Consider the following 22,768-nt stretch of genomic DNA (forward strand, 5'->3'; position numbering starts at 1 on the left):
GTAGCCTATGTCAACCAGTTGTATTTTCTTCAAACAGAGTTATATCCAGAACGAATTCACCAATCAGCCCTTTGTTACTAATTCACTAATCTGTTCTTTTTAACGACTTAAAAAAAAAAAAAAAACCAAACCCAGTGCCGTTGAGTGGATTCCGACTCATAGCGACACTATAGGACAGAGTAGAACTGCCCCATAGAGTTTCCAATGAGTGCCTGGTGGATTTGAACTGCTGACCCTTCGGTTAGCAGCCGTAGCACTTAACCACTACACCACCAGGGTTTCCTTAACTACTTAAGCTAACATATAAACACAACCGAAAAGATTTATATCTTTGTCCAATGTTATTAAGTCCATCACTTTGGTAAACAATCAATTTGACAGACATTGAAAGTCAAAAATACAAACAAGGATATTAATTATTTTTATGGATGTAAATCACATAGTCCAGGGTTCCGTTTGTTTACAAAAAAACATGAGGCGCATATCAAAACATTATTCCATTCGTATTAGACTTATCATTTAAACGTAATTTGTTTGAGGTGTCATGTGTTACTATTAAAAGCTAATTGGCTATTGGTATGAAAAAAAAGAAAATTAATTATTTTTAAACAATGTCTCAGGTAGGACCTCTTCCCACAAATAATTTGAATAATGGATTTAACCTCACATTCTTCAATACCCCACAATTAGAAATTTTTCTTACACGGTTTTTTGTAGAGGGACCTATTAGGTCCTGTTGGGCATAAACATGATGTGAGTGAAAGTGGTGAGAGTTGAGGAGGGTCTCTCTGGGATGCGCACAACAAACGAAAAGGCTACATTTCTGTTGGCCATGTCTTTACTGACAGAGCACACCCACTGGAAGCACTAGCCTGAGGGATCAAACTGGAGAGCGTGGCAATCTGGGCTAGTAAATAAAGTCCCGGTCTGTGTCTAACTAGAATTTTCCCTCTGTCTCACTGGGACATTTAGCTTTGTTTTTCATCTGTTTCATCATCCACACAATAAGGAATATGTCCTACAGAATACCTGAAAATTCCACCAGGGTTTCAAAAGCTATGTGAGATTGGTATCCTGAATATCTATTTCACAAGACTTATTTCCAAGGGAAATAAGGAGCCCTGGTGGCGCAGTGGTTAAGAACTTGGCTGCTAACTAAGAGGTTGGCGGTTCGAATCCACCAGCTGCTCCGTGGAAACCCTGTGGGGCAGTTCTACTCTGCCCCATAGGGTCTATATGAGGCGGTTAGCAGCCACTATGCCACCAGGGCTCCTTATTTCCCTTGAAAATAAGTCTTGTGAAGTAGATATTCAGAATACCACACTGCACATAGCTTCTGAAATGCTGATGGGATTTTCAGGAGCTCCTTAGTTTATATAAATATATATGTATGTATATACGTGTGTGTGTATATATATATAATCCATTTATATAAATTAGGAGTCCCTGGGTGGTACAAACAGTTAACGTGCACAGCTGCTAACCAAAAGGTTGGAGGTTCCAGTCTACCCAGAGACGCCTTAGAAGAAAGGCCTGGCAATCTGCTTTGGAAAAACCAGCCACTGAAAATCCTGTAGAACACAGTTCTACTCTGACACACATGCAAGTCTCTCAGTAGCTTGAACGGTTAAGCATTCAACTACTAACCAAAAAGTTGGCATTTCAAATCTACCCAGGGGCACCTTAAAAGAAATCCACTCAACAGCAACTGGTTTTTTATATAAACTAGAAAACTCGAGTCTTATGATTAGAACAGTGTCCAAACTTCTAAGACACACCATAAGAGACACAAAATTGGCACTGTTACTTATCTGAGCCTTGAAAATACTATTTGCATTACCTCTGTGTTAACAACTTCCATTGGTCTTTTCTTGGTTTCTCCTATGTCCAAGTAACTGGAAGGAAAAAAAAAATGTTGTTTATACAGCTTTTGAGCCAGTTATATAAATTTCTTTTTTTCAAATTATTAAAAAGTAAAGCACATCATAGGAAATACTTAAACCAAGAGTAAAAATCAATAGCTACTAATTAAAAGCAATTATGGTAGTAAGAACTGCTTTCAGCATCGCCAACCAGAGCTGACACATGTCTATTCTAAACACCAAGTGAATTGAAGTCTTAGAAATACATACTTCTATTAGGGGGGAACATTTTCCCCCCATAATAGTTAGCTACACAGTATACGTACTATTTTTCTGATTCTTATATAAATTTAACATAAAGAGTGGTTTACATGTATGTCAAGCTGCTTAACAGTACCATTAATCACACACTTTAGTTCTAATAAAATGAAGGAGAAATGCTTGAGAGTAATAACTGGAAAAGGCTGGGAAATCTTTTCCCCTATGAGATCACTTTAATGATGCAGAAATGCTCAGTCATGTGGGCTGGTTTAGGTACCGGTTCAGCTAAGAAACAGATGGGTAGACTAGTTAAGCTCTGGAGACCCCTACTACTCCATTACTGTTTGTTACAGACATTAACTAGTGCTGACTCTTTAGCTGTGACATAAGCAGAATCTGAAAACTTTCTATTTTATGCCTTTGTCAACTTCAAGTTTTAAGTTCATCACTGTGATCTGGTTCTAGTTTTATATGGTCCCTTGCACTGTGCTTCACTGCTTCATACATAAAAAAAAAAAGGTGTGAAATAAACATTTTAATAGATAAATATAAATATAGCAATTAATTTTAAAATATGTATATACATACGTTATATAATCCTTTACCTCAACTACTGGAATTGCTGGGTTGCCAAAAAAAAAAAAAAAGTTTATATTAGAATTAATTTTTCCTTTTGGCTTTAAAGTGTGGTTTTATTGTTGTTTGCTTTTTTGGGTAGAATGTTCGAGCTAAATCGATAGCTTTGGAAAGTACTCATTTTCCCCACACAAACAGTATTTACAGGAGGCAGTGCAAATACTCCCTCTGTCTTAGCAATCTCTATGAATCTGCGGGGACTGATTTCTGACCTAATACCAAAACATTCTAACTGCCATGTGCCGGAAAGTGACCTCAGAGACAAGATTAATATAATAAAGTGAACTTCCAAAAATGCATAGGAGAACTTTTGGAGAAAATAACAATCTCTAGAATTCTATGCTATAAAATAAAGGTTTCAGAGCTGCCTGAAGTGTATTTATGGTTTCAAAAATATTAGAAAAATCTGGGTGAAAAAACTGAAGCTGGAGGTTTATCATTTTCATTTGAAAAAGTGTTTTTTCCACTCTTGTTATCTTCCCTGACATCATTTAAGGTCTCAATGAAAGCACACACATTGCTCTCAATACCTTTTGGACTTTCTTTTATTCTGCTAGTTGATTCATTTGTTATATAAACTTACAAGTGCTAAGCTTCAAATATATTCGGCCTTTAAATTCCCTTGGCTTCTATCATTATAAGCATAGACATTACTACTTTAACACAAATAAATTAAACTATTCATCTGTCAGCATAGAAAGCTGACAACCACAGACCATTATAACAAGCTCAGTTTGTTGTGAAAAGCAAAAGCAAACCTGCAAATCTCTTGTACCTAAGAAGAGTGAGTTCTCACATACACTGAAAGTTAAGATTGAAGTGCACTTTCTATTTGGTTTGGAAGTGTATCCGTCTTTATCTTTTGAGTTGGTGATGACAAATAAAAAAAGGAAAATATAAATTACCAAAGTGCTTCTACAAATTTTCAGTTGTTACTAGATTCTGGGCCAGATTTCCATTGCCATGAAAATGGTTTAACTTGGAAAGTATTCAATGAAAAATAAAGTACGGAATGAAAGCAACTGTACATAAAGATGCCTTATAGATGATATGTTAATATTTACAAAACACACTGGAGTCCATAGCATTTGCTTCTCACAACAAGCTTCTCAGGTAGGAGTGATTATATTTCTTTTCCAGTAGGAAACTGATTAGCTGAGTCAAGTGACTTGCCCAATGATACAGAGCTAATAAACAACTCAGTCTCCAGGCTTCTGACTTTAACTTTTAAGTTTCTTAAAGGGCGCAAGTTTCATTTAGTTCTTTTCTAACCAAGGTAGACAAGGCACACTTAAGGGGAGGCTTCAGGGAAAGGAAAAATAAACCCAAATGTATCCCTTGTCTCCCATAAAAAGAATGTCTGGTATAACAAAAGGCCGAACATTCAGAACTCAATTTAACCAAAGGTAGGAAAGGAAGGATGAGTTTAGACAACTTGAGTGGTATTTGGAAAAATAATTCCATATGGCTAAAAATAGAATTCATAAACATACAGTTTATGGTCAGGCTATATTTTGCTATTCTGATGCCCAAGCTAAATGTAATATAATAAAATATTATATTGAAAAAACTATGGAATATGCAGTTATCATATATTCCAGTAATGCCACTGCTAAGTATCTACCCAAGAGGAATGAAAACATACTTCCACACAAAAACTTGCACATGAATGTTCAGAGCAGCATTCATTACTGATAATGGCCAAAAAGTGAAACAACACACCCATTCATCAAATGATGAGTGGATAAACAAAATGTGGTATATCCATACCATGGAACATCACTTGCCAATAAAAAGAATGGAGTACTGATCATGCTACAACGCAGGTGAATCTTGAAAACACTGTGCTAAGTGAAAAAAAAAAAAGCCAGCCCAAAAGACTGCATATTGTAGGATTCCATTTATGTGAAACGTCCAGAAGAGACAAATCTATAGAGGCAGAAATAGATCAGTGGTTGCCTAGAGCTGGGGGTGGGAGGAAATAGAATTATGACTGCAAATGAGTACAGAATTCTTTCTGGGATGCTGAAAGCATTCCAAAATTAGATTGTGCTGATAGTTCCACAACCCTGTGAATATACTAAAATCGGTGAATTTTATGGTATGTGAAATACATCTCAATAAAGCCGTGAAAAAAATACGGAATATAAAGTTCAACCTGTCCTTTAATGCCCACCGCTATCAGAAATGCTCTCTCTCAACTCTCCTGCAACTTTACCTATTTTTCTAACTGCATTTATTCCTTTCTACTTGGCATTTGGTTTTTGGTACTTGGCATTAAAATGATTGATGTTTGTGTATTCTCTCTCCTGTTAGATTGTAAGCTCCTTAGGATAGGGATTTATGTCCTTTTCATCTTCGTTTACTCCACAGACCCAAGTGCAGTTTGCTAATTCACTGAGCATGGACTATGAGTGAGCCCACTACCAAGAACTGGGGATACACACCAATAAGCCACCCTTGTGCTTGAGGGTCTAACAGGTACCCAGAGACAGACACGTAGACAAGTACAGTAAGCGCCATCAACTTTTCCAAGTGCTATACTAATTGCAAAAACATGCAGGCCTGGGAGAAGGCACAGAAAAGTGGGGTGTGGTCAGTTCTACTTGGAATGAAAGGTGAAAGAATTTAAACAGTGAGGAAAAAATGCAGGGAACCTTTCTCCTCTTGTGATGATATATTAGCTAATACTCTCAGTAAGAGTGATTTTTAAGAAATCTTTGCTTGAATTAAAAAAGATAACTTCAAAATAAAGGGGGAAAAAGTGGAAAAACCAAAGCAGAACACAACATGCTTAAAGCATCGGGTGTTCTTTCAAAGTGTCTCTTGCAAGAATACTTTTTTTTTTTTTTTTAAGATCCCTGCTGTTTACACACAAATTTTAAGTCTGTTCCTACTGCTAGCCGAGCGAAATTCTTCCCCGTTCACTTTCAACCTCTACGCCCAACTGCAACCCAGGCTTTGAGAGCACTGAGAGGGTGTGTGTTGAGGGGAGGGTGTCATTCGTTTCTCATCAAACACCTTAATGCACCCTGATGTGGTGGAAGGTGGGGGGCAGAGGAACTCACTTGAGTTTCTTGAAGGCTTCCAGGCCCCCGGCCACGTAGTTGCCCCCGCTCTGAATCTGGTCTAGCTTCCGGATGCGGTGGCCGGACCGCGGGGTGTAGATGTTCCTGACGGCCCCAAAGGGCGCCTGAACGCCTCCCGTCACCTCCTTCAGGAAGACGTCAAAACTAGACACCTTCTTCTCATGGATGACGACGCGGCGCCCTGCGAAGAAGGGGTCCCCGTTGCGGTACACCAGCACGCTCTTCACTACCGGCTGAGACAGGTGGTTGGACCTGGCGCTGGTGCTGTTCATCTTCCCCGCGGGACGCCGCGGCGGCTCGCTGCTCCAGGGGTGGCACCTCTGTTGTCCCAACTGCCTCACCGCACACACGGCGCGGGATCGAGTCCTGAAACTAATGGGCAAGAGACAAACCCAAAGGTAAGAGAGAAGTAACCGCCGTGCCCTGGAGGCCAGCCCGCTGAGACCCTGCAGACTGCAGGGCTCACAGTAGATGTTCGAGTATTTCACCTTAGTCTGCACAACCAATCAGCGCTCACGATACGGGTACGGCACCTGTTACACATGCTACGGGCAGAATAAGGTGTACCACTTCAGGACAAGAGCCACGTGAGGGGCTTTTAACACGCAGACCGAGATAGGGCGGGGGCGGTGGGGGGAGGGAGGTGGGGTACGAATTATAAATATGATGAAGCCCAATCTCTAACTTCATACTTGTTACTTTTGTCTTTTCTCTCCTTGCTTCCTTACCTCTCGTTCTCTACTCCTTGCACCCAAGTTAGAGCAATTAAGATCCTGGTTGGAACTGCTCAATTTTTTTCTTTGCCAATTCAAAAAATAAATGCCTAAGGTGCACTGAGGCACAGAGACGCAGACTCAACGTCCAGGCCCCTCTTCCCCTTTCTGGATGACCGCCGCCGCTGGGTGGCGTAGCTCCCGAGGGCATCATTTGAACACGGCGAGCAACGGCGCGCACCCGGGTCCCAGGGGAGGCGTACTGGGGTGGGCGGGCAGTGGGATTTCTAGGGTGGCTGCGGGGGTCTCCGGGGAGGCGCCTGCCGAGCTGGTACCTACAGACACTCGAGGACTGGTGGGGAGCGGGGCGGCTCGGGTGCTCGCCGGGCTGGGCCGGGGGCGCAGCGCGGGGTCGCCGGGCAGGGGCGCGGCGCTGCGGCTCCGCTGGCACCGCGGTGAACTCGGCGGCGGCTGCACCTTGTTCCCGCTGTTCCTCGGGCTGCCGTTATCTCTGCGGGCCTCTTTCACCCCGGGGGGAATGGAGTTGTTATTTCTCGCCGTTTCCATAGCAACTGCAGTGGCGCGCGGGGAGCAGAGTCCGTGAACTCCGCCTGGCGCGTGCCTGGGTCCCTTGGACTTTGCTGCTTCAAAAAGAGGCGCAAAAGAAGTGAGAGGTTGGGGATGAAAAGGGAGCCTGGGCGGCACTATCATGCGCTCATTCAATTAACAGCCGTGCCTGTGTTTCGGGCGCTGTTCTAAGATTTGGGGATAGATTGGTGAAAGGATATGCTACAATGTCTAGAGTGCCTACTATGTGCCTAGCTCGGCTGGGAAAAAGGTTTTTCACTGCCTTCAATAAAGTTAATGAGCTGAAACATACTAACGATCATGAAAACGACCCAGAACTAGGCAATGTTTCCCCTCTGTTATACAGAGTCGCCGTAAGCCAGCTGGCTGGAGAGCAACAGCAAGGCTAAGTGGCTAGATGACTGCTTTGTGGCCAAGAGCCCACACGCATGCTGCCTGTATGCCATTAGGTGGGTATATGGGGCTAGATGAGGGGAGGAGCTTTAAGAATAATAAGAAATCAGTAAAGAGGTGTTCTGTCCAATCCAGTCTGGGACATATATATTGTGGGAACAGGAAACTTCTCTAAAAAGGGATGATATCTTCCAGCTCATCTCTGCCATTATTCTCCTTATTCCTCCTAAGGCCTAGTTACTGTGTGTCGTGTGTAAATTTTATTACAGGGTGTTCCTAATTCATACATGAATTAAAAAAATAACTACCATTAATTGAACACATATGGACCAAGTATTATGTTAAGCACTTTACATAGATTATCTAATTTAATGTTCACAATAACCTTCAGAGGTAACTACTATTCTTTCCTCAGATGAGAAAACTAAGGTGTAGAGAAACCAAAGAAATTTACCCCAGGTCATAATTCCAAAGCCTCCTTAACCACCATATCATACCTCGTGAAAGGTGACTCTTCGTGAGAGATGAATCCTCATGAGAGGTGAATCCTCATGAGAGGTGAATGTGTGGGACATTGCAATCTTGTGCAGAAACGTTTTTACTAAAGTCATTAAAACATTAATTCCTTGAAAGTTAAAAGAAGGCCGTTGAGAAGAGGAAGATACAGGGGGAAATAGAGGAAAATTTTGCAAGCTGGTAGTGAGGAATACACAGATCAAGGGAAGAGATGTGGAAAATAAATGTGAATGAATTAAAAATAAATTATGTTTAAAAATTAAGAAAAAAAGTTAAAAGATTTGGAAACCGTTCCTGTAGAGAAAGCATATTTTCAGATCAACAAATAAGAAAGTACCTGCCAATTAAAGAGACTAAACCAAACTGCTTAGCTTCAGACAGAAAATACACAGGCACAAATGGAGAGCCACACAGGAAACCAGCTCTCTGACCCATACACTCTGCTACTGAGTTTCTGTGTTCTTTCAAGAGAGTAGAATTATATGTGAAAAGTGGTGCATATTCTGCTTAATTTTCCCTTTAAAAGTGCTGTTAACTTTACAAATGGTTTTTATATCTCAGTTTCACAAAGAGCAAGAACTTCAGCTTCCTGAGAGACTGTTTCTTAGATACACACATGGATTATGGTGACAGTGTCTAAGAGGCCCTGAACGCCTCTGAACAGGTTAACTCAGTTGGTGCTGGTAATAGCTAAACTCTTCTTCACTTCCATGTAGTAGGTTTCCTACCTGAGCCTGCTGTATTGCTATTGTTGTGTGCCACAGAGCTGATTCCAACTCATAGAGACCCCATGCGACAAACTGGAACTATCCCATAGGGTTTCCAAGGCTGTAATCTTTACAGAAGCAGATTGCCACATCTGTCTCCTGCAAAGTGGCTGGTGAGTGGGTTCCAACCACTGACCTTTTGATTAGCGGCTGAGTGCTTAACCACTGCACCACGAGGACACTTTTTTTCTGTATTAAAAGTACCTAATATTTCTTCACAGTAGAAAGCCTGGTAATCTACTCCTATAAAGATTACAGCCTAGAAAACCCTATGGGGCATTGTACTCTGTCACATCGGGTCGTTATGAGTCTAAAACACAACATTGACTGTACGCTAGACTACCTTCATCTTCTACACACAACTAATCATGAAGTCTTATGGAGTCTACCTGCTTAACATGTCTTAAATCCTTTTACAGTCTCACTTTCTTGATCTTGCTTCAGAGCTTAGTTATCTAGTGTTGCTATAACAGAAATACCACAAGTGGATGGCTTCAACAAACAAGTTTATTCTCTCACAGTCTAGTAGGCTAGATCTCCAAATTCAGAGTGTCAGCTCCAGGGGAAGGCTTTGTCTCTCTGTTGGCTCTGGAGGAAGGTCCTTGTCATCATCAATCTTCCACTGGACTAGGAGCTTCTCAATGCAAGGACCCAAGGTCCAAAGGACACGCTGTTCTCCTGGCTCTTGTTTCCTGGTAGTATGAGTCCCCCGTCTCTCTGCTCGATTCTCTTTTATATCCCAAGAGAGATTGGTTTAAGACACAATTCAGTCTTGTAGATTGAGCCCTGCCTCATTTATATAACTGCCGCTAATCCTGCCTCATTAACATCATAGAGATAGGATTTACAACACATAGGAAAATCACATCAGATGCCAAAGTGGTAGACAAACACACAATATTGGGAATCATGGCCTAGCCAAGTTGATACACATTTTGGGGGGACACAATCCAAATCAAGACAAGAGCATGGTAGGAATGCTTGTTCTGTAAATTGCCACATATCTAAGGAGTTAAGAATAATGAAAAGTGATTATTTATTCCCATGTAGTGCGAGAGAAGCCTAATGGCGAAGAATGACTTTTCCTTAATATGCAACGCATGAATACAAAGCACACCTTTATTTAATCACATCTCCTGAAACAATAAACACTGAACCCTCTTTTTTGGATATTGCTTCCTGCCATAAAGTGAACTCTGAAGAAGCCCATAGAGCTTATCTTTAAATTCTGAATAAATCAATTACCTATGTCTTCTACTAAAAAATACATACAATTTCAGATGAAAATATTCCCACACAGAAATAATCTTTGATGGTTATGAGGGAGGGGAGGATGGGGATGGAAAAACACTAACTAGGTAGTAAGTAAGTGGTAGCTTTGGTAAAGTGTAAGACAGTACGCAACACTGGAGAAGTCAGCACAACTTGACCAGGGCAAAGTCATAGAAGCTTCACAGACACATCCAAATGCCCTGACGGACTAAGCTACTGGGCTAAGGGCTGGGGACCATGGTCTCAGGGGACATCTAGCTCAGTTGGCATAAGATAGTCTATAAAGAAAATGTTCTACATCAGACTACGGTGAATAGCATCTGGGGTCTTAAAAGTCTGAGAGCAGCCATCTAAGATATATCTACTGGTCCCATCCCAGCTGGCACAAAGACACAAGGGAAAGATTAGTCCAAAAGACTAATGGGCCACAACTACCACAACCTCCACCAGACTAAGCCCAGAACAACTAGATGGTGTCTGGTTACCACAATCGTGACTGCTCTGGCAGGTTCACAATAGAGGGTCCCAGGCAGAGCGGGAGAAAAAATGTAGGACAAAATTCAAATTCACACACACACAAAAAAAGATCAGGCTTGCTGGTCGCATGGAGACTAGAGAAACCTGAAGAATATGGCCCCCAGAAACCCTTTTAACTCAGTACTGAAGTCACTCCTGAGGTTTACCCTTCAGCCAAAGATTAGACAGGCCTATAGGGCCAACAATAACACACGTGAAGAACATGCTTCATATTCAGTCGTGTATACAAGACTAATGGGCAAGCAGCCCAAAAGCAAAGACTAGAAGGCAGGAAAGGACAGGAAAACTGGACAAATGGAAGCAAGGAACCCAGGGTGGAGAAGGGGAGAGTATTGACACATCATGGGGTTGGCAGCCAAAGTCACAAACTAATTTGTGTATTAACTGTATAATGAGAAACAAATTTGCTCTGTAAACTTTCACCTAAACCACAAAAAAAAAAAAAAAAGAAAGAAAAGCACATATAGTTTCATGTTAAAGATTTGATATTGGGGAGAAAAAAAAACTCTTCCAATAACTACGGTGTGATCTGCAAACCCAACATTAAAGTCAAAAATTTAGAGGTAGAATGACCTCCGCCAGACTGAGTCCAGTAAAACTAGATAGTGCCTGATTACCACTACGAACTGCCCTGACAGGGATCACAACAGAGTGTCCCAGACAGAGCTGGAGAAAAATGTAGAACAAAATTCTAATTCAAAAAGAAAGACCAGACTTGGCCTGACAGAGTCTGGAGAAACCCTGAGAGTATGGAAGACACACTATCAGCTCAGTGATGAAGTCACTCCCGAGGTTCACCCTTCAGCCAATGAGTGGACAAGCCCATAAAACAAAAATAGACTAAAGGGGCACATCAGCCCTGGGGCAAGGACGAGAAGGCAGGAAGGGACAGGAAAGCTGGTAATAGGGAACCCAAGGTTGAGAAGGGAGAGTGTTGACATGTCGTGGGGTTGTTAACCAATGTCATAAAACAGTATTATACTATTTAATGAGAAACTAGTTTGTTCTATAAACCTTCATCTAAAGTACAATAAAAAAAGTTAAAAAAAAAAAAAAAAGAGGTAGAGGTCCCCCAAGGCTATGGCCGTAAGACACCCTTCTGACCTGGAAATGCAGCCATTCCCGGAGACCACCTCCCAACCATACATAGACAAGCACATAAGATAAACAATAACACCTGAGAGGAACTTACTCCTTAGAACAATCAATTATAAGATGAGAAGGCAGGAAGGGGAAGGTAATCAGGACGAAAGAAAATGGGGAAACCAGGGTGGAAATGGGGAAAGTGCTGACACATTGTGGGGAATGAAACCAAGGTCATGAAACACTTGATGTACAAATTATCAACTGGGAAACTAATTTGCTCTGTAAACTTTCACCTAAAGCACAATGAAAAAAAAAAAGTTTAGAGGTAGAGGAAAGAGCAGTTGAGAAAACACACAGAGAGCTTCTATTTTCTGTGTGCTACAGAAGGAAATAGTATCTGGCCTGGATCTTGCAGTACTTAGCATCGTGATAGAGGTAAGTGTTCAATAAATATTTGTTGAATGAATTAGCCTGAGAATGAATGGTAGTACAGGCGTAAAGGAAAAAGGGAGGCATCTTGAAGAGAGGTGAAGAGTTTGAATAGCTAGTAGGGTGTTCTCAGCATTGCGATAGATGCTATTATGGAAGATATGTGTCATACATGGTTTCTGCCTTAAATGATCCTTTAAAGAGAATACTGATAGGCTTCCATTTCTAACAACATGGTGAGCTAGATATCCTGAATGACTGTCCTCCTAAAATAACTGAAAATGCTCGTTCAAAAAAAGGGGAGGGGATGGTTTTTGGTTTTGCTTTTTTAATTCATTGCTAATTTGACAAGAATGGAAGAAATTCAGAAAAGGCAAAACCAAATGAAAACAGAAACCCTGGGCGCTGAGCAAGCCCTGAAATCAGTTTTAACACTAAGTATACCTGTCCATACCCAGCTCTATGCTGGCTAGGCCACTACTCTTCAAAATGGTGCTGAAGTTCCTAGCCAGTGCAGGAGGGCAAAGAAAAAGAAACTGTGTATGAGTTGGAAAGAAACAAAATTGTTCTTGTTCCCAAATAATATGAATATATTTGTTTTATACCTGTCCATACCCAGCTCTATGCTGGCTAGGCCACTACTCTTCAAAATGGTGCTGAAGTTCCTAGCCAGTGCAGGAGGGCAAAGAAAAAGAAACTGTGTATGAGTTGGAAAGAAACAAAATTGTTCTTGTTCCCAAATAATATGAATATATTTGTAGAAAATCCAAAAGAATTCATGGATTGATTATTAGAATAAGAGAGCTAAGCAAGATTGCCAGACACAAAATTAATATGCAAAGACCTATTGCATTTCTATACATTATCAGCACTAAACAGAAAATAAAATTCTAGGAAGGCATCCCTTCTTGAGTCAGATTACTAAGTATATATTTTGATAATTCTTTATTTTACTGGTTTTCACATGTATCTATGTAATGCTGTACACAACATCCTCTTACTGTCTCTGGTATCTGTCATATCTGTGGTTATGTCTCCTTTTTATTTCCAATTTAATTTATTTTTTTGTTATTAGAAAGCAAAAGACATCCTTTAAAAAAAAGGAAAATGTGGTAAGACATGCCCCACAAGATATCAGGACTTACAAAGACATAATGTTTAAAAAGTATAGTTTTTCTGCAGGCCTAGACAACTGGACCAATGGAACAGAATTGAAAAGTCAGAAACAGACCTACATTATATTTGGACATGATATATAACAGAGGTAGCACTACATTACTGGGGGAAGGATGGACTATACAATAAATGATGGTGGGACTATTGAGTATTCATATGGGTAAGATGACATTGAATCCCTCTTTCACAACGCACACACAAATCAGTTTCCGGTGGATTAAACCTAAATGTGAGAAGCAGAACTTCAAAGCTTTTAGAAGGTAATGTAAGAATACAGGTAATATGATACAGGAGAATATCCTCGACAATATGGATTGACACAGTGATTGCAACAATGGGCTCAAACATAACAACGACTGTGAAGATGGTGCAGGACTGGGCAGTGTTTCTTTCTGTTGTTCATAGGGTCGCTATGAGTCGGAACCAGCTCAACAGCCCATAACAACAACAATGCAGAATATCATCATGACCTCAAGGAAGAAAGAATTTCTTAAATAATATACAAAAAGCATAAAGGAAAAGATTTATACATCTGATTCAATTAAAATTAAGAACTCCTGTTCAAAAAAATAGAAGCCACAAATAGAGGTGATATTTGCAAAATACGTAACCCATAAAGGACTACTACAGAGAATATATAAAGAACTACTAGGCATCCAAAAAGGAAAAAAAAATAAAAAACCCTAACAACGCAATAAAAAAAAGGGGAGGGGGTGGAAGATGTGAACAGGCCCTTACCAAAAGAGGAAACCTACATGGCCGAAAAATACATGAAAAGATGGTTAGCTTCATTAGAAATCAGAAAGATTCAAACTAAACCCTCTAAGATTTTGCCGCCAGCGTGGTAAATATTAAGATACAACTAACCAAGTGTCATCCAGGATGCAGAGCAAAGGAGGTCTGATTCTCCACTAGTGAGACTGTAAACGGACAACCACGCTGGAAATCATTTGGCATGTTGCATAAGGTGCAAAGCGTGTACCCCTAGACTCAACAATTCTTTCACTTTATACACATCCTAGAGAAACGCCTGCATCAGGAGACGTGTACAAGAACATTTACAGGGGCATTTCTCATAATAGGAAAAACAATCCAAACATCAAACAACAGTAGAATGGGTAAATGAATTATCATACATTCAGACAATGGAACACCACACAGCAGTGAAAATAAACTCTGCAGTACACATCAATACACAAAGTTGGGTCAAAAAATGCAAGACACAGTAGAGTATATATAGTATAATTCCAGTAATATAAAATCCAAACACGTGCAGAACTAAATAATTCATTGTTTAAAGATCCAAAGCGGTAAAGGTATAAAGGAAAGAAAGAAAGAGTGATAAACACACAATTCAGTATAGTGGTTACCCATTGGGGTGGGGATGGGGATAAAGGGAATGGGATCTGGCAGGAGCCAAATTTGGGATATTGTAGGAAAATAATATTCTCATTCTTTAGCTGCATGGAGGGCACATGTGCTCATGTTACTGTTATTGTTTTAAACGCTTCACATGTTGTTGTTGTTAGGTGCCACTGAGTCGGTTCAGACTCATAGTGACCCTATGTACCACAGAATGAAACACCACCCAGTCCTGCTCCATGCTCATAATCATTATTATGCTTGAACCCATTGTTGCAGCCACTGTATCAATCCATCTCTTTGAGGGTCTTCCTCTTTTTCGCTGACCTACTTTACCAAGCACGATATCCTTCTCCAGGGACTGATCCCTCCTGACAACATGTCCAAAGTATGTAAGATGTAGTCTCACCATCCTTGCTTCTAAGGAGCATTCTGGTTCTACTTCTTCTAAGACATATATTGTATTATTCACATATATTATAAATATTCTTAGTATGTATTTGATATTTAGTAATATTTTGTTTGTTTTAAAGAATTGTGATGAATAGGCTAATTCTTATTTAGAACGAAGAGAGGAAAGGAGGGAAGAGGAAAGAGCAGGAACGAGGGGAACTACCAACGATGTGTAAGTAAGACTCTAGGTGTTTGTTGGCATTCAATGAAGGAGAGACTAATGGAAGAAAAAGCAACTGGGGAGGGCTACCCAGAGGAGGTAAGTTTTGAGCTGGGCCTTGAAGAATTGACTGGGTGTGATACAATGAGGAGACGGAGAGGAAATAAAAGGAGTCTTAGTCAGTGAATGGAGCCCTGGCCACACAGTGGTTAAGAGCTTGGCTGCTAACCAAGAGGTTGGCAATTCGAATCCACCAACTGCTCCTTGGGAACCCTATGGGGCAGTTCTACTCTGTCCTATAGAGTTGCTATGAATTGGAAACAACTCGATGGCAAGGGTTTTTGGTTAGTGAGGGAAAGAAGATGAGCAAAGACAATATAGAGGGAAAACCATAGGAAGAATAAAAAAGTCAAGTACTCGTGGCATGTGGCTGGTGGGAAGGGCCTGTGGTGAGGACAGGCACAGCCCCGTCACAGAGGCCCTGAAAGCTGGAAAAATCAGTAAGGCTGCCAAGAGGAGGCCCCAGCCTATCATGATCAGGGTCCCGGTCCCCTCCACAGAATGAGAGGGAGATCCTGACCATCGTGGAGGTGTTGGAGCCTCAGAATGCCATAGCCTTCTTGGGAAACCCAGGTTTTATGTTCCTGCTATATCAGAGGTGCTCCGTGGTGAGTGGAGAAATCCCTACGCTTCATCTTCTGGAGCTTAATTATGTGGGATCTCTAATTCCCTGGGAATGGGGGGGGGTGTAGGTTTTCCATCACCCTCTCCTCAGCTGTGATTCTGCATCTGGCCTGGGATTTCCCTAAAGCTCCCTCCCTGTGGAATGAGGTCAGAAACCCTTCAAGCCATATGCCAAGAGGCCCCATTAGAGTGTGAACTGACTAGGGGATATGGCTGTGCCCCAAGAGAGATCTGCAGAAGATCCCTGTAGCTAAGGGCTTTATGAGGCAGGGTCACTCACATGGAGTCCTGCTCAAGATAGGCTCCAGTGTCACACCTAGGTGAGTGCAGCATGCCAACCAGGTGTGGGTTCTGGGTAAAACCCCACTTCTTACATATTTAGGGGTAAGGGAAGCTCTCAGAGGTAGATATAACATATGATACAAATGAAGAAATACATATAAATACCACTATCTTCTCTGCATGGAGGGAGGGAGGAGGTGGTGTCCTAGCTTGAGTCTCAGCTATGTCTGCTATAGGAATTTGCACATCCAGGCATGTCTGGTCCCTGGGTGGTATATATTGTTAATGCTCTCAGCTGCTAACCAGAAGATTGGAGGCTTAAGTCCACCCAGGGGCACCTCAGAAGAAAGGCCTGGCAATCTACTTCCAAAACATCAGCTGCTGAAAACCCTATAGAGTACAGTACTACTCTGAGACACATGGGGTCATCATAGTCAGAATGGACTTGACGGCAACTGGTAAGCATGTCTGATATTGTTAGGTGGACCCACCAGGAATGTATTTTATAAAAAAAATAGGCATTTCCGGGGGGAGGGGGGCAGGGGAAGCTCATCCCAAAATAAAAGGGAGTAAGAGAAATAAGTTTGGTCCCAATAACAAGCCTAGACCATGGGAGAAGGGCAATTTAAGTGTAATATCACATTCGTCAGCTTCTAATCCCCATGTTTCAATGCACTGGGCTAGAAGTAAAGCCTGAAATAAATATTTCACTATAAATTCTATACAGCAATGAGCACACACAGAGCCTCTTTAGTGTCCATGTGTAAAATATCTTGTGGGAGGGGAGGAGAGAGTCATTCTAATGAAGAGAGCAGTCCCCTTGGCAGTGTCTCCTTGGACCCCGAGGACTTATGCAATAGAGTAGAACTGCGCATAGGGTTTTCTAGGCTGTAATCTTTACAGAGGCAGATCACCAGATATTTCTTCCATGGAGTTGCTGGGTGGGTTCAAGCCAACATCCTTTCAGTTAGCAGCCAAACACTAAGCCATTGCACCACTAGGGCTCCTTGCCTGGCACATAATAAACACCAAATAGATATTATCTCTCTCTCTTTCTTTTTTTTTTTTTTTTTGAGATTTATCTTTCTTATTCTCTTGTACAGATGAGTGTAGTAAATTCCGGATACTACATATGCAGCAATTGGCCAGACCCAGTAGAATACATCAGAGTGGGGAGAAGACAGCTCTTCCTTGGGTTTAGTCTTAAAACCAACTGCCTCATTACCTGAGGTGCGCATTGTCCCTGCTTGGCCCGCGTTCTCTCTGATTCCTTTGACTCTGTGTGTGTGTGCAGCCCCTGGCTTCTGTGTGCCTGCACCTGTGACTCTGTAGGACAGGCTGCCTCAGGCTACTGGAGTGGTTTGTCTGAACCTGCAGAAAGCAGAATGCCTGGAAGCTTAACTCCCTTCCTGACAACACCCACGCCTATGGGTTGTGAAGCCCAGCATCTTGCTTTCAGTTGGGTTAATTCTGAGGCATAATTTACACTCCAGAGCTCCCCTGTAGAATCAAGTTGAAGCTGCCCACAGTGGGATTTTGCCTGAAATCACACCCTTACCTGGTTGCTTCTTACCAATTACCCTGGAAACACTTCTGTATAAAATCACTGCATATAAATTCTTGCCTCCAGGTCTGCTTCTGGAGAACTCAGCCTATAACTCTACACATTCTGACCCTCTAACCTCCAGCTTCAGGACCTGAGCTGCTTACATACCTAATGCATTCATTCATTCATTCATTATCAAATACTAATTCAGCACCTACTCTGGACAAAGGACATTTCTAATTTATACACTATAACAACAAAAAAAAACCCCATTGCCATCAAGTCGATTCTGACTCATAGCAATCCTACAGGGCAGAGTAGAACTGCCCCATAGAGTTTCCAAGGTGCGCCTGGTGGATCCAAACTGCCAACTTTTTGGTTAGCAGCCGTAGCACTTACCCACTACGCCCCCAGGGTTTCCACAATATAGCTAAGATTCAGCCTTTCTCCACCTATCTTTACCACCTGCTCCCCTCTCCTGTACTTTCCAACTATATACTCCAGAATGAAGGAAGGGAGAGAGATGGAGGAGAAAAGAGGAAAGGGAGGAGGGAAGGGTCTGTGGTTTGTTTTCAACTGAGTTGAAAAACACACAAACACACACACACAATTTAGTACCCCCCTCATTCTCTCTCCTGCTGTGAAATTCTCCAAGATGGAACAAGAAAGATGGCATTCTCTTCAATTACCGGGCAGTTTCTAACCAACCCTGAGCATATGTAGGGACTTAGAGTTTATCACAGATTTATTTGTTTTGCTCATGTATGCTCTAGTTTCTGAAAACTGAAGAACACAGTATTCTACTGTTGTTGTTGGGTGCCACTGAGTTGATTCCAACCCATAGCAACCCCATGCGACAGAGTAGAACTGCCCCATAGGATTTTCTTGGCAGTAATCTTTACATAAGCAGATTGCCAGGTCTTTCTCCTGCTAAGTCGCTGGGTGGGTTTGAACCACCAACCTTTTGGTAAGTAGCCAGAAAACCAGAAACTCAGTGAGAACTGGTAAATTATGATGAGTGAGGACTAGAATAAAGAGGCTGGCTTTTAAAATGATTTCTGCCTCAATGGGAAAGTGAAGCTTCTAGGCTGACTTTACTTGCTTGCAGGGCAGCTGGAAGTAGATGTAACATTGAAACTTCTCCTTGAGTAATTCCACTTGTGGCCCAATTTACTCTCACTCACAAGAGTTTGTTGTACTACTTTGATTCTTTGCACAGAGAAGCTATTTAAACAAAGCAATTTCTCCTCCATGGTGATCTAACAGTCCAGCTAGAGGTGGAATAAGGACTTTGAAGAAACTAGGCAACCTAAGCTCCAAATCCTTTCAACATTTCAGGCAACTCTGCATTCCCTTCACTTACAACTAAATTATTTCATCACTCTCAACAGGAGCAGGACTTTCTTAGATTCCAAGTTAATAAACTTGCTACTCATTTTCCTCTGCTCGACTCTACTAGCGAACTCTGGAAAATATCTTAGGAATGCTTTTACTGTATCAAACTGAGTTTTGTTTTTATATCTCTCAGTTCTCAATTCTTTATATGCATAGTCATTAAATAAAACCCATTGCTGCCAAGCTGATTCTGGTTCATAGCAGAGCCTAAAAGACAGAGTAGAACTGCCCCCGTGAGTTTCCAAAGAGCAGCTGGTAGATTTGAACTGTTGATCTTTTGGTTAGCAGCCAAGCTCTTAGCCACTGTGCCACCAGGGCTCCAGCCATTAAATTAAAAAAAAAAAACTCGTTGCCGCCAAGTCAATTCCAACTCATAGCGACCCATAGGACAGAGTAGAACTGCCCCAGAGGATTTCCAAGGAACGGCTGGTAGATTTGAACTGCTAACCTTTTTAGTTAGCAGCCGGAGCTCTTAACCACCACACACCAGGGTTCCAGTCATTAAATAAGTATAAATACCTTATTTATGAGGGCAATGGTGGTTCAGTGTTAGAATCCTTGCCTTCTGCGAGGGAGACCCAGGTTTGATTCCTGGTTAATGTACCTCATGCGCAGCTACCACCCGTCTGTCAGTGGAGTCTTGCGTGTTGCTATGATGCTGAACAGGTTTCGGGAGAGCTTCCAGACTAAGACAGACTAGGAAGAACGGCCTGGCAATCTTCTGAAAACCTTATGGATCACAATAGTTCCATCTGCAATTGATCATGGGGATGTCGCAAGACCAGGCAGCATCTTGTTCTGTTGTGCGTGGGGTCACCATGAGTTGGGGGCCAACTTGACGGCAGCAAACGAATTAACAACAAAATGTCATAAGTCAGAAGTGGTTTTAAAATAAATAAATAAATAAATAAAACCAAAACATATTAAGGCAGTTAATAACTTTTTTTTTCCTATAGCGCTGAAGGTACTCTGAGTTGACCTGCTACCTGTCCAAATTATCACCACATTTCATTAAAGTAATGTACATCTGAGGTTGCTTAGTTTTTGTTGGTAAACTATGCTAATCCTCAGGCAATTTTCTTTTTTTGTAATTCAGGTTTTGAACAATATAACAACGCAACAAAAGTGGATTAGGCCTCTCTCAAATACTTCAGAGGCTTCTTTCATATTTTCACACTGCTGGCAGACTAAATTTCTCCACTGACTTTAATTCTACACAACCTCAGAACAATAGCTTCTCTTTTATAAATTACAAAATACCCCCTCACCATCTTTCAGCACCAAGAAGTGTGTTAGATGGCTATGCTTCAGCTCCATCGTCATGAAAAGGCCACTGATGGGAAAATCTTAGAGTCCAAACTGCCAGTTTCTATTTAGTTTCTTTCAAGGATCTTCTTTAGTTTGCTGAGGTAAAATTAATTTTATTAAACTAGAGTTAATTAAGTTAGAGTTTATGAAAGTTAATTTAAAATTAAAAGTACTGAGGTAAAAAAAAAAAAAAAAAAAAAGGCTATTTCTTAGTGCCTGGAAAGGGTTTGTGTGTGTGTGTGTTGTTTTAGGGTTAAATGTCCTTAGGGTAAAAAGTCACAGTGAATGATAACAAGTAAAAGACTTTGATGGAAGAAAACTACCCCCTGCTGTGAAAAACTAAGAGAGAAGTTAACCATTACAAAATAACAATTTTGCAGGAAATTATGTCATTTATACAGAAGTTACTGGTTAACAGCAGTCCGGTTTCTGGAATTAATGGAAAGAGCTGGTTTAGTGTACTATGATGTTCTGATGTTACTCAAAGTTTGGAAATTCTAATTTTAAAAATTTATATCATTCACTGAAATGTCCATATAGAAACTTGGGTTGGTATATGTTTTTGCTGTGTATATTCTCAACAACAACAAAGTAAATAAAGTATTTTTTTTAACGTGTATCATCAATAAGATCATGACTAACATAAACCCGTTGCTGTTGAGTTGATTCCGACTTACAGCAATCTCATAGAGCAGACTAGAACTACCCCATAGGGTTTTCAAGGAGTGGCTGTTGGACTCCAACTGCTGATCGTTTGGTTAACAGCCAAACACTTAACCACTCTACCACCAGGGCCCCCCATGCCTAGGCACCCTAGTATTTTCTACTAACATATATCGATTTCTAACTTCATTATAAACTAACTACAAAAGCTTCAGCGTTTGCACAATATGGCATTTGTAGACTTGAACAGTGCTTTTTAAAACACCTCTGTGAATAAATGAAGTGGTTTTGAGAAGATCTAAGTTACAATGCAGTAAAAACCTTGTCTCATAAGAACACCCTGAGTCCTGCTTCATCATGACTGTTCCCATGACTAACTCACTTGTAATCTGAAGGAGACAAATGGCAAAACAAGTTAACATCAGGAAGGTACTTCAGCCAGAAGGAGGAGGAGGAAGAGCAGATGAGGAAGGAAGAAGCAAATCACCACATTTCACTTCTTCTAAGATTCACCTTTTTTTTTTTTCACATCTCTAAATGTCTGAAAGCAGAGTCTGCCTTAGGTCAATGAAGCAGGGGGTCCAGGCAGTAGACATAATGTAGTTGTATTTTTTTTTTATCATGTAGTTGTATCATGTGTGCAAGTGAAAAAACGTGGCTGTGCTGTTCACTCTGCCACACCTTCAGCTGAGATATGTGCGTGGTGGCTACCTCCTGTGTTAAGTTCAATTGGCTTTTAAAATGGATTTTTTAAAGACTTATGATTTAGCATTGAAACAAGGAAGTTTTAGGAATGCCTTCACCAATTTATTTTGCTTTCGTTTTTCTTCATATATATAAGAATGATATGTAATATAAATCTGTATCTCAGTAAATCTAAAAGAGTACTTTTAATAAGTACAAAATTTTTAAAAATCTAAGTGATAAGAAAGCATAAATTTGGAGGTTTTTTTTGTCTGTTCTAAAAAAAAAAGTTGTGCCACCGAGTCGACTCTGACTCATGGTGACCCTGTGTGTGTCAGACTAGAACTGTGTTCCACAGGGTTTTCAATGGCTACTTTTTCTGAAGTAGTATTGCCAGGTCTTTCTTCCTAGGTACCTCTGGGTGGACTCGAACCTCTAATCTTTTGGTTAGTAGCCAAGTATGTTTGCTATGTCCACCACCCAGGGACTTCCTTTTCTTTGTTAGTGGTACATAAAATAATGGTGTCTCTTGTAATCAAAGGGAAACCCTGGTAGCGTAGTTGTTAAGTGCTATGGCTGCTAACGAAGAGGTTGGCAGTTCAAATCCTCCAGGTGCTCTTGGTAACTCAGTGGGGCAGTTCTGCTCTGTCCTATAGGGTCCCTATGAGTTGGAATCAACTCAATGGCAATGGGTTTTAACAGTTTTACACTCACAGAGGGAGTCCCCAGCCACGTGATGATTCTTGATAGACCGTGCCCTAGTTGCCATCATCTTTCCTCCTTCTCCAAAATCATAGTTTCCCAATGGGGGAGGGAGCAAAGCTGGCAGCTGCTGTCTCAAGACCATCACGCTCTACTCTTCCCAGACAACTCTGATTTTAAGACATGGAAATCAAAAGTAACTTT

The 22,768-nt window shown here is 41.1% G+C and overlaps 1 protein-coding gene across 2 annotated transcripts in view; it reads right to left on the reverse strand.

Annotated features, from left to right (window-relative positions):
* DCDC2 (doublecortin domain containing 2) overlaps positions 1-6,928 on the reverse strand; it is a 225,937-nt gene extending 219,009 nt beyond the window's left edge. Inside the window, exons 1-3 of one of the 2 annotated variants that reach the window (XM_049884887.1) lie at positions 6,901-6,928; positions 5,828-6,220; positions 1,841-1,895 (exon numbers count right to left, since the gene is read on the reverse strand). In XM_049884887.1, coding sequence (XP_049740844.1) covers positions 1,841-1,895; positions 5,828-6,120 — 348 coding nt within the window. In that variant the 5' untranslated portion in view covers positions 6,121-6,220; positions 6,901-6,928. Of the gene's footprint in view, positions 1-1,840; positions 1,896-5,827; positions 6,221-6,336; positions 6,420-6,900 lie in introns of those variants that run through there. The other variant, XM_049884884.1, reaches the window with a different exon arrangement.
* Positions 6,929-22,768: the final 15,840 nt, after the last annotated feature.

Source organism: Elephas maximus, chromosome 1, assembly GCF_024166365.1.
Source record: "Elephas maximus indicus isolate mEleMax1 chromosome 1, mEleMax1 primary haplotype, whole genome shotgun sequence".
Taxonomy (NCBI): Eukaryota; Metazoa; Chordata; class Mammalia; order Proboscidea; family Elephantidae; genus Elephas; species Elephas maximus.